The sequence below is a fragment of the Narcine bancroftii genome, chromosome 4 (genome assembly GCF_036971445.1).
Source record: "Narcine bancroftii isolate sNarBan1 chromosome 4, sNarBan1.hap1, whole genome shotgun sequence".
In the NCBI taxonomy this organism is placed as follows: domain Eukaryota; kingdom Metazoa; phylum Chordata; class Chondrichthyes; order Torpediniformes; family Narcinidae; genus Narcine; species Narcine bancroftii.
In genome coordinates this window covers 285,192,549-285,207,695 of record NC_091472.1, presented here as the reverse complement: position 1 = coordinate 285,207,695, position 15,147 = coordinate 285,192,549, and the positions used below count along the sequence as shown (strand labels likewise).

General features: G+C 42.6%; 1 protein-coding gene across 1 annotated transcript in view; it reads left to right on the top strand.

The window, feature by feature from the left end:
- Positions 1-14,192, top strand: part of c4h2orf76 (chromosome 4 C2orf76 homolog) — a 111,690-nt gene extending 97,498 nt beyond the window's left edge. Inside the window, exon 7 of the mRNA XM_069935240.1 lies at positions 14,145-14,192. Coding sequence (XP_069791341.1) covers positions 14,145-14,175 — 31 coding nt within the window. The 3' untranslated portion in view covers positions 14,176-14,192. The remainder of the gene's footprint in view (positions 1-14,144) is intronic.
- Positions 14,193-15,147: the final 955 nt, after the last annotated feature.

Below are 15,147 nucleotides of genomic sequence, written 5' to 3'. Positions count from 1 at the left end.
GGCAACAAATTCCACAGGTTCACGACCCTCTAAGTTGAAGAAATTTCTCCTCATCTCTGTTTGAAAGGGTCATTCTTTTATTCTGAGGCAGTGCATTCTAATTCTAGACTCTCCCATTACTGGAAACATTTTCTCCATGACCACTCTATCTTGCCCTTTCAACACTCAATATGTTTCGACCAGGTCCCCTCTTATAAACTCTAGTGAATACAGGCTCAGTGCCTCTCACACCCAGCATCATTCTTGTAAATCTCTCACACCCAGCATCATTCTTGTAAATCTCCTCTAGATCCTCTCATTCCAGGCACAGGGATTGATGCTGGAAACCCTACTGTTTATCATTTACATTAATGATTTGGATGTTAATGTAAGAGTTATGATTAGTACATTTTCAGATGATTCAGAAATGGAGAGGCTCATGTTCGTGAGGAGAATAGTCATATGTTACAGAATAACATTGATCAGCTGGTAAGATGAGCAATGGCAGATAGAACTTAACCTCAATAAGTGTGAAGTGATGGATTTTGTGAGGTTTAATAAGACTATGACCCTAAATAATATTGAGAAACAGTTAGCTTGGTATACAAGCCCAAAGGTGGAAGGATGGGTTGATAAGGTGATATAGAAGACACAAAGGGATGCTGGCTTTCATTAACCAAGTTATTGAGGTCATGGTGCAACTTTATAAAACTTGATTTGTTGCATTTCTGGTTGCCATGTGATAGTAATTGTGCAATTGAGCACTGGGGAGCGTGGAGAGGAAATTTACCAGAACATTGCCTGAGATAAAATGTCTCTGTTATGAAGAGACTGGAAAGGCTGGGATTGATTTCCTTGGAGCTGTGGGGGACCTGACAGAGGAAGACCAAATTATGAGGAGTGTTGTAAGGGTAGTTTGTGAAAAAAATAGAGATTTCCGATTTGAGGTGAGGAATAAAAGAAGAGATCTGAACAGAAATATTTTCATTCAAAAGATGGTTGTAACCTGGAATGCACAACCTGAGGAAGTGGTGGAGGCAGAGACTCCGGCAACATTTAACCTTAAGATTGACTATTATTGGAGGCTACCCCATAATTCCTGTCCGATTAGGATCACCCACGTGATGAAGAATCCTTGTGATTGTGAAGCTCACCATCTCCCCCACTATATCAGCTGTTCCAGACTTACAATGGCCTCTAAAACTCGTACCTGTCGAGAAAATAATTCAACTTTGGGGCAGCGTGGTTAGTGTAGCACTTAATGCAAAACCTTTACAATGCCAGTGATTGGGACCGGAGTTCAAATCCTGGACTTTCTGCAAGGAGTTTGTACTTTCTTTTCATGTATGCATGGGTTTTCTCTGAGGGCTCTGGTTTCCTCCCACCCTTTTACCAGCGGTAATTGGGTGTAAATTGGGCGTCGAGGACTCATGGGATAAAATGGCCTGTTACTGTGCTGTATTTTTAAATTTGAATTTAAAAATATTTTGAAAGGAATTTAAAAGATCCCTTGATTTATAATGTACAACATTCACGCCAGCACATACACACAATGTGCCTCTGGGCAAAATATCCAGGCTTTTATTGGATTCACTATTAACATAAACAAAGCTCTGCTTATAAAGCACATCAGGAATACTCTTTGATAAATAAATGATGAAACAGTTTTGATATGAGTAGAGGACTTTCATATAATCATGTAACAAAATTAAGATATTTGATTGTGCTTGGTTACATTAAACTCTTTTGGAACAAATTGAATCTGTCCCAACCATAAATAGGGCTGATTAGAAGGGAACACTATTGTGGAGCATGTGCCAGGTAAGCAGTTCCTCATCTATAATTTTAAATGTGGAACTTTCAGTCAGCTGAGGTGCTCACGAGGCATATGAAGGAGTCATATCAGTATGTGAGACTGGCAGCCTGAGATTGACACCCCATCTTCCATCCTAACCATTCATTCCCTCCACCAGCAGCCCACAGTGGTGGAGTGTGCATCATCTACAAAATGCATTTAAACAAGAAAATCTGCAGACGCTGGGGTTGAGAGCAATACACAAATGTGCTGGAGAAACTCAGCAGGTCACACACCAATGATCTGGGCCTGTACCCTTTGGCAGGTACAAGTAAAAACAGACAAGAGCTTGAATGAAAAGGTGTGGGGAGAAGAGGAGAGGAGAGGAAGGGGCAGGGGGACTGCAAGAAATGGTACACGTGCGCCAACACCTCCTCCCTTATTACCAATTGTTTTAGTGTGAATTATGGAAGGTCATGCAACTTCTCCAGCTGGAGTCTACTCAGGTCAATTCACCTACACTCAAGGGTTAGATCTGCCCACCCGTGAAGCTGATCCACGATTGGCTATGACAGCTAACGCGTGACTGGTCCTCTAGATCCCAATCAATGATTAGATCTGCTCACAGGTGAGGCTGATGTGCAGTTGGCCTTTCACGTCACATGGATGGGTCCTACTCTCTCTCTCCCTCTCCCTCTCCCCTTCCCCCCCTTCATTTGCTGCTGCCTTCAAACCATATCTGAAGCCCAGGCTGCAGACAGCTCCAGAGGGCCAACTGAAATGGGCCTGTCCTGAATCCCAAGCTGTGATTGATGCTGGAAATATTTTATATATATCTGTACTTCTTAGTTGTATCCATTGCTGAGCTCCATGCTGGAGCTGTCCTGGATCCTGAGCAGGGGCTACACTGGAGACCATGCTTGTATGTATGTAATCCTTTATTTATTACATGGTATACCATACCTGTGGGTGGTGACTGCTGAACAAGTTAAATCATTGTTTCTCAGTATACCATGCTTGTGGGTGGAGGGTGTTGAACAAGTTAAATTATCTTTTCTCAGTATACTGTGTGTTTGGGTGGTAGGTGGTTGTGGTGAGCTGAGGTAACAGAAAGCAAGCACAAAACTCAAAAGATGTACAAAAGACTTTATTCCAGTAAAAGTCTGAACACCAGTTCAAGCCTTGGTGTCTCCCCATGTGACTGACTCAGGAGGGGCTGGTTCAGGTTTATATTCAGGACAACCAGCCGGGTGGAGTCAGCCCCTTAGGTGGTCTTCCTGCAGATACAGAGATCACCTCCTGCAGTAGGCTAGTGGTCATATGACCACATTCACCTCCTTCTTTCAACTGTCCTGGAGGGAGGCGGTGGGTGTAAAACGGTCCTGGTGGTATTTACAGATTCAGGCGGTCTGGCAGCCATTGGATTCTCTGGGACCTTTGCAGGGTTGGCTCCTGGACAAAGGTTGGCGAGAGTGTGGCTGCTGCCTGAAGGTTGGTTGGGTCCAGCGTAGCCATGGTGGGCGTCAGTGTGGGCAGCGTGGTATCTATCTATATCTATATCTATATATTTATATCTATAGATTTATATCTATAGATATATATATATCTATATCTATAGATATATATATATCTATATAAATAGATATATATAGATATATATATATATGTGCCGGGTGGATGTGGTCTGCTAGGAGTGGGGCTCTCTGGAGGGGCGAAAGGAGGAGGTCATCCCCCAGATCCTGGGTAGGCCAAGGGTATCCATGGTGGGGAGGTTGGGCCGGGTAGTTGTGATGCTGGGTGGTGGGGCCCCTGCTGGTGCCAGATCACTGGTCGAGATGGTGTCCTCACGGCCACTGGGGTACTTGATGTAGGCATAGTTCTGGTAGGCGTGGAGGTGGAGCACCTACTCAATCAGTGGGTCAGACTTGTGGCCCCGCATGTATTTGTGTAGGAGCACCAGTCCCTGAGATGTGAGCCAAATTGGGAGGGAGACCCCAGTCGCCGATTTTTTGGGGAATGAGAAAAGGCACTTGTGAGGGATCTGATTAGTAGCTGTGCACAAGAGTGACCTGATGGCATGGAGTGCCTCGGGGAGAGCCTCTTGCCAGTAGTCAACGGACCAGCCTTTGGAGCTCAGGGCCAGGTGGACTGCCTTCCAGATCATCCCGTTTTCGCTCTACACCTGCCTGTTGCCCCTCAGGTTGTAGCTAGTTGTGCGACTAGCCGCAATGCCTTACACTACCAGGTACTGGCGCAGCTCCTCACTCATGAAGCTGGACCCCCGGTCATGGTGGATGAATGCCAGGTATCCGAATATGGTGAAGATCTGCATCAGTGTCCTGATAACGGTGGAGGTGTCAGGGAAAGGGATGGCGAAGGGAAAACGGAAGTATTCATCTACGACCATGAGGAAGCAGTTGTTCTTGTTCATGGAATGCAGGGAGCACATGAAATTGATGCTAAGCCATTCGAAGGGCTGAGTGGCCTTGACGATGTGGGCCTGTGGTGGGGAGAAGAAGCGTGGTTTGCACTCTGCACAGACCCTGCATTACTTGGTCATGGTTCAAACTTCTTGGACGGTGAAGGGGAGCTTCTGGGACTTGATGAAATGGTACAGGCGTGTGACACCTGGATGATAAAGGGTGTCATGCAGGGCCTGCAGTTGATTGGACTGCAGAGTGGTGCAGGTCCGGGACAGGGCGTCAGAGGAGTCATTGAACTTCCCCGGTCTGTACTGGATGTCGTAGCTGAACGTGGTCAGTTCAATTCGCCAGTGCAAGATCTTATCGTTCTTGATCTTCCCCTTATGGGTGGTGCTGAACATGAACGACACTGCACGTTGGTAGGTGAGGAGGGTGAACCTCCTGCCTGCCAGGTAGCGGCACTAGAGATGGACCACTTCCACGATCATCTGGGCCTCCTTTTCAAAGGCGGAGTGCCAAAGCTCAGAACTGAGGAGGGTCCTGGAGAAGAAGGCCATGGGTTGGGCCCCTTGATTGAGCGTGGCCGTGAAGTCAACATCTAAGGCATCGCACTCCTCCTGGAGTGGGGTGTCCTTGTCCTCAGATTGCATCATGGCATTGACGATGTCCTACCTGATGTGAGCGAAAGCTGCTTGCGTCTCGGGGGGGAGGGGAAAGGTGGTGGCTTGGGCCAGTGGGTGGACCTTGTCCAAAAAACGTGGGATTCACCGAGAGTAATAGGAGAAAAGCCCAAGGCACCTGCGGAGGGCCTTGAGTGGCAGAGGGCCTTGAGTGGCAGAGGGCCTTGAGTGGCAGAGGGCCTTGAGTGGCAGAGGGCCTTGAGTGGCAGAGGGCCATGAGTGGCAGAGGGGCAGTTCCATTAGTGGACGCATGCATTCTGGGTCAGGACCAATGACACCATGTTTCACGATGTACCCTAGGATGGCGAGATGGGTGGTGCTGAACTTGCACTTCTCTTTGTTGTGTGAGGTTCAGCTCTTTGGTCGTCCGGAGAAATCTCTCCAGGTTGTCATCGTGGTCCTGTTGGTCGTGGCCGCAGATGGTGACATTGTTCAAGTACAGAAAGTCACTCGTAGGTTGTGTCGGTCTACCATGCTGTCCATCTCCTGCTGAATAACAGAGACCTTATTAGTGATCCAAAACGGGACCTGGTGGAACAGGTAGAGGTGCTATCGAAAAGGCATTTTGTTATCTTCCCATTGACTGCCATGTCCATTATTGAGCACCTGAGTCCATGGGGAATGACCCTTTTAAACGTGGTACACGCTAGGACCATCTCGGGTTCCGAGTCATTGTTCTCTGATGGATGAGGTGAGTAGCGGCCAGCGCTTCCTTCCTGGGCGTGGGATTCATCAGGCGGGTGATCAGGTATACGACCATGTTGACCACATTGTCCCGTCGATATGGTGTGCGCTTTGTGGCAGTCAGGGCCTGGCTGGTCCAAGATGGTGGTGCCCGGTGAACGCACATGGTGTTGGTGTGGTCGGGCAACCTGACCAGCAGTGAAGCTGGAGGTGATGTCATCCGAACGAGCAGAAGTGACATCTTCGGTGTGGGCAGAAGTGACATCTTCGGTGCGGGCGGAAGTCATCTGGATGAAGATGGCGGCGCCCAGGGTGAGCACACTTTTGTCCTGTGGGTTGGTGGCTGGGCTGGAAGTGACATCACCAGTGAGGGTGGAAGTGATGGGGCAAGTAATGGTGTCGCCCGGTCCTCGCACGTGGCGGCATTCAGGAGGGCACCTAGCTGGTTGCGGAGATTCGCAGGGCTCCCGATGGGTCTGGGAAGGCACACCTTAGTGAATTGGCCTTTGTTCCCGCATCGGGAAAAATGGAGTTCCTTGCTGGGCAGCCTTTGTGGGATCGCCTATCTGACCCACACCAGCACCCACAGTACTTACAGGGACGAGCTGCGGCAGTGGCTGCAATTGTCTCCTCCACGTAGGGCCCTTTGGCGATGGCGGTCGTTTGCATCTGCCAGGCAGGAGGTTTGGAGAGTTGGGCATCGAAGACCTCTACATGATGAGCTCCAGCCTACAGGGAGCAGACTACCTCCATTGTCCTCCATCAGCTTCTGTCAAACATTACTTGAGTGAAGCCCTCACATGCAGGCGTCCCAGATCAGTTGCTCCACTTCCCTTTCAGTCACCCCAGTCTCGGCCAGACACGAGCAGGCTACCTCACGCTGGGCCCCCAGATAGGCATCTGATGTCTCACCTTGCTGCTGGAACCTGATACTGAGCAGGTACCAGGCGTAGACCATGTTTGTCAGGGGCTTGTACATGCTCTCCAGGATGGCCATCGCACGTTCATAGTCTATGCAGTCCTTGATGGTCTGGAAAGCTCGTGGGCCCAGCTTGGTGCAGAGCATCATGAGCCATTTCTGGTTGGTGTCGATCACTTCAGCCTGTGTTAGGATGATCGCTTCAATTGCATGCTTCCAGGTCTTGAAGCGTGCCTGGGCATCCGGGGGTTGGGGGTCGATCTCCAGGCTCCTGATCGTCAGAAACTTTTCCATGGTCTCGCTTTAAAATTTTTACTGGAATAAGTTGTGGTGTGCTGAGGTAGCAGGAAGCAAGAACAAAATTCAAAAGACTACAACAGGCTTTATTCCAGTAAAAGTCTGAACACTAATTCAAACCTTGGTGGCTCCCCGTGTGACTGGCTCAGGAGGGACCAACTCAGGTCAGTTGATTGACAACCGGCCAGGTGGAGTCAGCCTCTTAGGTCTTCCTACAGGCACAGAGATCACCCCCTGCAGTATGCTGGTGGTTATATCACCGCAATGATGAATAGGTTAAACCCTCATTTCTCGGTATTCAATGCATTTTTCTGTGCACGTTAGACTGTCAGTGTGAATTGTGAATTCCTCTTTGTGTAAATAAAGATCACTGTTTCTGCCCAACCTTGATTATCTGTGAACCCATCGAACCTATGCTGAACTCAACACGTGAATCTGCAGGGGTCATTTATGCATGCAATGCTCCAAATGGGGCCTGCTCTTCATCAGTGAGACTGGAAGCAGGCGGGGAGACAGTTTTGTTGAACACCTTCATTCTTTCCGCTGCAACAGCAAGGATCTCCCAGTGTCCAACCCTTTCAATTCCACACCATTCCCACATCGATATGTCTAATCATGGCCTCATGAACTGCCAAACTAAGGCTACTGCAAATTGAAGGAATAGTATTCCATCTGCACATTCTCCAACCAGACGACATTAACATCAATGTCCATTTTTCATTAACTCACGTTCCTCTCTTCCTCTATCCCTCTTTGTCCTTTCCTCCAGCTCTTATCAGAGAGCTCTCCTCTCCCTATATTACTGCTCAGATTTAAAAAAAATCTCTTCTGCCTTCCCACCTGTATCCGCATACTCCTTCACCTGCCCCTTCCTTCTTCCTCCCCCCTCCCCACCATTTTATTTAAACACCTGGCTATTTTTTCCTTAGACTTGATGAAGGACCCAGGCCTGAAATGCTGGTTATCCTTTACTTCATTTGGATGCTGCATAACCTACAGAATTTCTTCAGCTTAAAATGCACCATAGTTAGTTGACAAGGCTACTCTGACAGTCATTCCCAAACCCATTGACCTCTGCCACCAAGAGGACAAGAACGGTAGATTCATGAGAAAACCACTCTCCAAGTTACACATCATCCTGTTTCTGCAAAAGCAGTTTGGAGTACCCTCACCAGAACGACTGAATTGATTGAAGAAAATGATTCACCATCACCTTCACATGGACAGTTAGGGATGTGCAATATATGGTACACCTACCAGCAATATCTGTATTTCAAAAAATGAATATAAATTGAAATGCAGTGGAATTTATTGTTGAAACAACAGGGATGCTAATACTATACAAATTATATATGTAAATCACAAAACAATGCCAATAAAGGGGTGATTTGTGTTACATCCAAAAATTCTGGTTCATTTCTGAAATATACGTCCAATGTAAACATTTCTGAAAGAGATATCTTGCTTGCTGATGGGCTCTGCAAGTGCATTGGATGGTAGAAAATTTTAAGCTCAAGTTAGAGTCATTTCAGTCAGTCGGACTTTGTCCATTTGAGGTTAAATATTTGGTTTGATTGTAAAATAAAACTTAAATATCAGCATTTAGACTCTTTGGCACGGAAGGTTAGCATGGATCCTCATTTTACTGATTTCTAACTGGCGTCTTCATGAAAAAACACATATGGAGAATCTTCCTTTCTCACTCTATATTTTATTTTAATTTACCATCCTGTCAATGTTCAGTGTCTTTCTTGAACAATGCCTATATCTAATTACTTAAGGCGATGCATCAGTGCTTGCATTGCCTATACAAGATCCAGATGTCTTGTAGAGAAAACAGGACTCAGATGCCTTGTGTTTCCCCCTTTTCATAATTTGCCAACCAGAAGGTTGAGCGAATGGAAGTAGTAAAGAGCTATGTAGTGCCCTACAAATATTGTTTAGTCACTGACTTCAAGAAGTTTTGGTACGTTATATGTATAAAAAATGGACTGCATCATATCATGGCAATTTTGAATTGACTGAAACATTTAGCTAATGCCTACCTTCTTAACAACCTCCCACAATCCATCACTTAAAATAAATTACTAATCTGTGATTGAATTGTGGTCAACAATACAATTTGCAAAAATTTAGAATTGATTAAAACTTTATTTTTTATATATTAAAATACTACTTGTATAAAATGTTTTATAATATATATTAAAATGTTAGTCTTTCTTATCCTTTCTCATTTAAAATGTTATCTTTTATTAGAATTTATTTTACCCCACCAACTAATGTTGATTAATCCAAGAGTTTGATTTCAATGTACGCTAACATTGACGAAGAGTAATGGACAGATAGATGTCAAGTCAGATAAGGACTTTTCTTCTTTCTGGGGGTCTAATACAACATCAGCTAGCAATGGAGAACTCATGACAGAATCAGTTCATTACTTGTCTTGAAGCCATACCTAGAGTAATCAAGAGAATCAAGCTCTTGCAGCTATAAATCCATCACTCTATTAAAAAAATAAATGGCAGCCATAGGCAAGCATTTTACTGACAAAGTTAGACAACATGAGAAGTGAATTACTAAAAGTTGGAGAGAAACATAGAGCAAACTGAAATATTAATTTGCAATCACACTGATATAAAATGGTCTTGCCAATCATCTATTTTGCTATTGATATCGACTTAAAATGCATCAGAGATAAAATATGTTTTTAATTATATTATACTTCAATATGCTCCCAGATTTTTGAAAAATATAGAAATTTACCAGTTATAGTTGTCAACTAAAAACTGCTACTGGTCAAAGAATGTAAAAGTAAATAAATTAGAAACTTGTATAATTTGTAACTGGTTATAGGATTTGCTTTACATTTCTATTTCTATTTTAAAAGTAAATTATACAAGTGGTTAATATGTCTAATTTTATGTGGCACAATGGAAAAAAATCCCAAGGATATACAAAGCAGGGGTGTGCGCAGAACCAGACACAGATCTTTCTAATAATTAAGTGTTTTAACAATGTGCACATATGTGTATCCGGATGTGATTCTGTAACATGCATTTGTATCAAAGGCAGGATTAAAGATGAATCCATTGTCCATTGGAAATATATATATAATGATTTCATAAGATAAAATGCTAATGTAATACTTGAGGAGATATTAATATGAATTTTCCATTCAGCTTTAAATTTTGTATTAAATTGCGCAGCTAAATTGTTAAAACATTGTCAAATATTATTTTTCCAAGTTCTGGGAATCTCATTTGTTCACTCTGCTGATTGATATTTGAAGCTCACTGGTATAATTGTGATTATGTTGTCTTAATGTTTGGCTAGATTCTTGATCGTGAAGTGGCAGGAACAGTTAAATCCCCTGGGGGAAAAAAAGTGAATTCAAACTGTTTTCTTTGGAAGGTTCTGTTCGACCTTAATTAGAAAGTTGCCTCCTTTGAGACACTGAACAGATCTGATGCAAGTGTGCATTTGGAGAAGCCGGCAGGTTTTGTAGAAGAGATGTTCACTGCCTTGTACAACCATAGGATGCATGTTCTTGCCAATCACCCAAACTCTACATTGTGGAGATGAGATAAGGGACCAAATAGTCTCTGACAGTTTTCCTCACAGATGAATAATTGGGATAAATTGTCATTCCTAGCTAGTTTAGTGCAAGTCTCCTATTTGCAGACTTTAACCCAGCAGTTGACCTCAGGCAGCAGGTTATTTATTAACTTTTGTTCTCCTTCCTCCTCATGCCTGAAGACCAAGTTGACACACTGAAGGACCTCACAACCACATTCCTCTGTCGCCTACCTGACACACCATTTTTATTTTTACTGAGCTTACTAAGGAATATCTAAAAAGTACATTGTTTTCTTATCTTTTAAAAATAATGATAAGCAGTATTACTGATTTTATCTTTGGTGAGTTATAATTAATGAATGTCACAGTATTTAAAATTGCCATCATACCTTGTTAAGATGTATAGAAATGATATTCTCACTCTAACATTGCCATAGGCACAACTGCTGCCTGTAGCCAAGTACATCTATACAGATATATTTCATCACTGACATCTGAGTGATGCCTGAAGCTATTTTACATGATTTTCCTGAGCTTGTGATTTAAAAAAAAAACTACATTTAGAAGAAATACATAATATTTCTGGGTATTTACTGGAGTATTGAACAAAATTCTAAAATCTATCTGAATATATGTTGTATTCTTATTCTGGAAGTAGAAGCCAAGAGCCCATAAAACAACCAAAATTAGAAATGTGTTTACAGTCCTCAAATTGGACCATTGCAGAATATACAAGAAATCACAGAAGACCAACATTGCATCCTTCTCAGAAATATCTCTAAAAATCACAGAATTAATTCCTTAATTAAAAAAAAAGTTGAACTTCACAGCTGTGTTCTGCCACATCAATCCAGTGTAACAATGACTGCACTTCAAGACGTTTTGTATATTGTAGCACATACTGACACTGAGAAAAGATGACATAAGTCTAGCAGAGTTGTGATCAGAGTTGTGCTCAAGCCCTCCATTTTCACCATCTACAGCCATGGGAAAGCAGGCAATATTTTGAAGGATATATTCCATCCCTGCTACAATCTTGTGTCCTTTCTCATGCAGAAAACACACACCTGCAAGCTTCAAGTCAGTTTCTTCCCTGCTTTCATCAGACTCTTGAATGGACCTCCCTATTAGTAACATATAATGATTTGCACTGTTTTACTGTACTTTCCCTTGAACTCTCGACTCTGCACTTTTGTTTTCTGCAATACTTTGTCTTATTGTAACAACATCCCCTGTCCATTTGTTTTCATTCTTGCACAATGTATAGTTGCCTTACCTGGATGGCAAGCAAAACAAAGGTTTTAAATGTACCTGGGTACATGTGACAATGAATAATTTGAGTCCTTTCCTTTACTGCAATGGGACAAGGAATTTTCAGCCGAGAGGTCCTTTGGTGGTGAGAAAGAACATGGTGGACCAACAAAATTGGAAAATCAAAAAATTGCAGAGGCTGGGAATCTGAAATGGAAAAAAAAATCATTCTGGAAACACATTGGTCAGGGAACATCTGTGGAAAGAGAGAGGGAGATGATATTGTAGTCAAAGACCCTTCATCAGAATTGGGAAAGAGATGTCTGATTGGATAAGGGCAGGGTCACCCAGTTTGCAGAGCAGTGTGAATAATCACTCATATGAGAGAGATAAAATAGATATATAAAGCTGTGAATTGCAATCAGAGCTACTGCTGGGACCTTAAACCAATGAATAGTTATTTAAGGGTCTGCCACTATAAAATGCTTTTCTACACCAGGCTCAAGACATGTGTCTTGGGGGAAGGAAGCCAGGAGTGCATTAAGGCATGAATTAATGGGGATATTAGGGGTCAGGATGGATGCTGTAAGTGGGATGTAGTTGAGTCATGATTGGAGTAGGTGGACCAAGGTCATGTTGGGGAGTGCTGGGATACCTGAGGGCAAGTCCCTGTGAGGAGTAAGCTTTCATTTAAAATTAAGTTACCAGAAGCCACTTCCCACGATTGCTCTGGTGTAAATTAATGCCAGGTAAAGGAGGACCCTTTTAATTTAGTCCAAAGCAAGCTGCTCATGTATTGTGAAGGTCTGATTCCTTCATGAAATCATCTGCAGGCCCTGAGTTAAGTTCATGGATGTGGGATCCAGGTGTGTGACATATGTTTGATGCAATTGTGCACCTCTAGGCATCTTGGCGTGTTGGCATACCAGCTTCATGGCAGACTGAAAGGATAATTGTGCACTTTATGACTAAATACATTTTTCAGAAAAATTCTATCAAGTGGAGTGAAATAACATTGTATTATATGATACAATTTTTTGGTTCATGCATTTTTTTTGTGATTTTTAATCACCCTTGATAGACTTATGCTGTGGAACTGGGTTTATGAAATGTTTGTGAGAGTCCCTTTAAATGTGATTAATTTATTGGACTTTGTTTCCAATCAAACACATATCTGGATCTCTCACTTACACTCACCTCCAAACCTCCCAATGTTTTGTTCCCTTTCCATTTCCTTCTCCAGCAACCCATCACTCATTTTTGTTTTCTTTCTCCTCCCAGCAACTACCCACACATTTCACTCAGTGGACCAACCTCCTCCCCACCCATTTTGTTCCATCTCTCCTTCACCACTCCCCTAATGGTTCCCATTGTCATCTTTCTTACTCATTAGGTTACTTGTAGCCTTGTGTTTCTGCCTATTGCTCTCCACTTTCACCCGCCCTTTTTCCCTCCCCAACACAGCCTCAACCTAGCTCCATCCATGTTTTAAAATAAATCCTTTCATTTGTCTTCTTGCTTACGCATATCACTCCCAGCCTTTGTCTTCCTGCTTCATTCTTCCCCCATCTGACTCAATTTGCCTCTCATCCTTCTCCCTGCTCAGTTCACCAATCACCTGCTGGCCCCTGTTTCATCCCTCCCCCTCTACTTTTTATACTGGATATCTTCGCTCTCCATTCTCAGTCCTGGTGCATGGTCTTGACCTGAAAGGTCAAGAATTCCTTTCTCTCCCATGGATGTTGTGTGACATGCTCAGCTCCTCCAGCAGATTGTTTGTTACTCTAGGTCTTTGTGGGTTTTCCCATCTGATTTACCCGGAGGTTTGTAGCTCTGCATGGAAACAAATATGTCAAACATCTCCAACATCTTGTAATAATAAGTTATTTATTGAACATTCTCTTTGCAGCTGTCTTAACATTTATTAACATTTATTTTGGATTCAGGAACTAAGGTCTGGGAGCTTCCCAAAACTGCTAAAATTAGACAGATCTCAGAAATATTTGTGGGTTCAGTCCTCTCATTGAATTTTTACAAGGTCCAAGATCTCTATCTTAGAGGAATCATAAAAATGCCTGGCACATTTTTGTCCTAACTACAGTATCCATGTCAATCAAAATTGGACAATAATTGGTAGTTCACCACCCAGAACTTAGTCCAATAGACCTTCCTTGCCTATTCTGTGTGCAACTTTAAATATAGTGAGGCAGGCAGAATGATACCGCAGGATTGACCACAATATATTTACGACTGCATGAATTTTATTTTTAAATTCCTAACACCTAGAAATTGAAATCACAGCATGTAATCCTGAATAAATAACAGTTATGAAGTCAGATAATTTAACGCTTTTCCATGGCCTGTACTGAATTTTATTTTTATTGTTAATCCACTATGTTTCAATGAAAGTCAAACATGCCTAATTAAATCGTTTTGCAATGGTTGACTTGGTAATGTGGTTGTGTATTCTAACATTGCAAGACAACATTGCACTGTAATGATGTTAACTTACATAGTTTTCATCCTTCATTTTTTTTTAGACAATATGCCAGATTCACAAGAAACCCTTGAAATGTTTATTTTGGTGAAAAATAAAAAGAAATTACTTCACTGGAATCACACACCCTCCTATCAAAGAATAATGAGGATATTTCCAGAATTGGAATGAATTCTGCAAAAAGTTAAAGTAAATATCATTTTTAAAATGCATGTTGTTAGTTAGTGGAGTTTAGCACGTGAAAATAAATTATGCAGCTTTGTTGCTTCAGAGATGATCTACAAATAAGGTTGATCATCAGAAAATGCTGCAGAGTTTTAAAATATTTAATTTAGTGTTCAAATTCCAACCCACTGATTTAATCAGGTGGAAAATAAACATGGAAATGAGATTGCGGATTTGATGATAAGAGATGTCTAATTAATGAAATGCCTCTCCCTGGGCTGTAGAAACTGAACCCCTTAGCCTTTTGTTAACTATGTATTGTTTATGGATTATTATTCCGATAATATATTTCCTCCTCTGTTGCTTGCTGTTGATTGTTTTATAAACCTCATCACATTCTATTTTAATAACCTCTTGCCATGGCACTTTTATTTTCTGCCAGAGGAGAAAACCTAATCATACCCAATACAATGTGCAGCATGGGGACTCGATGGCAGTGGCTCCCAACCTTTTTCTTTCTACTCTCATACCACATTCAGTAATCCCAATGCCATTGGTGCTCTGTGATTGGTAAGGGATTGCTTAAGGTGGTACGTGAGTGGGAAGGGAAAGTTGAGAATCACTGCTCTAGACTCAATTGTTACTGTAATATTTTGCTTGAGAAAAATTGTCGTTGGCCCAATTTCCTTTGGAGTTATGAAACCGTGTGCATAATTAGTCAATTAGGGTTGATTAAAAGAGTGGTTTTCAAACTTTTTCTTTCCACTCATAAGCAATCCCTTACTAATCACAGAACACCTACAGCATAGGGAATACTTAAAATGATATGTGAGTGGAAAGAAAAAGGTTGAGTCCACTGCTCTATGGCATGGGTGGAGCAC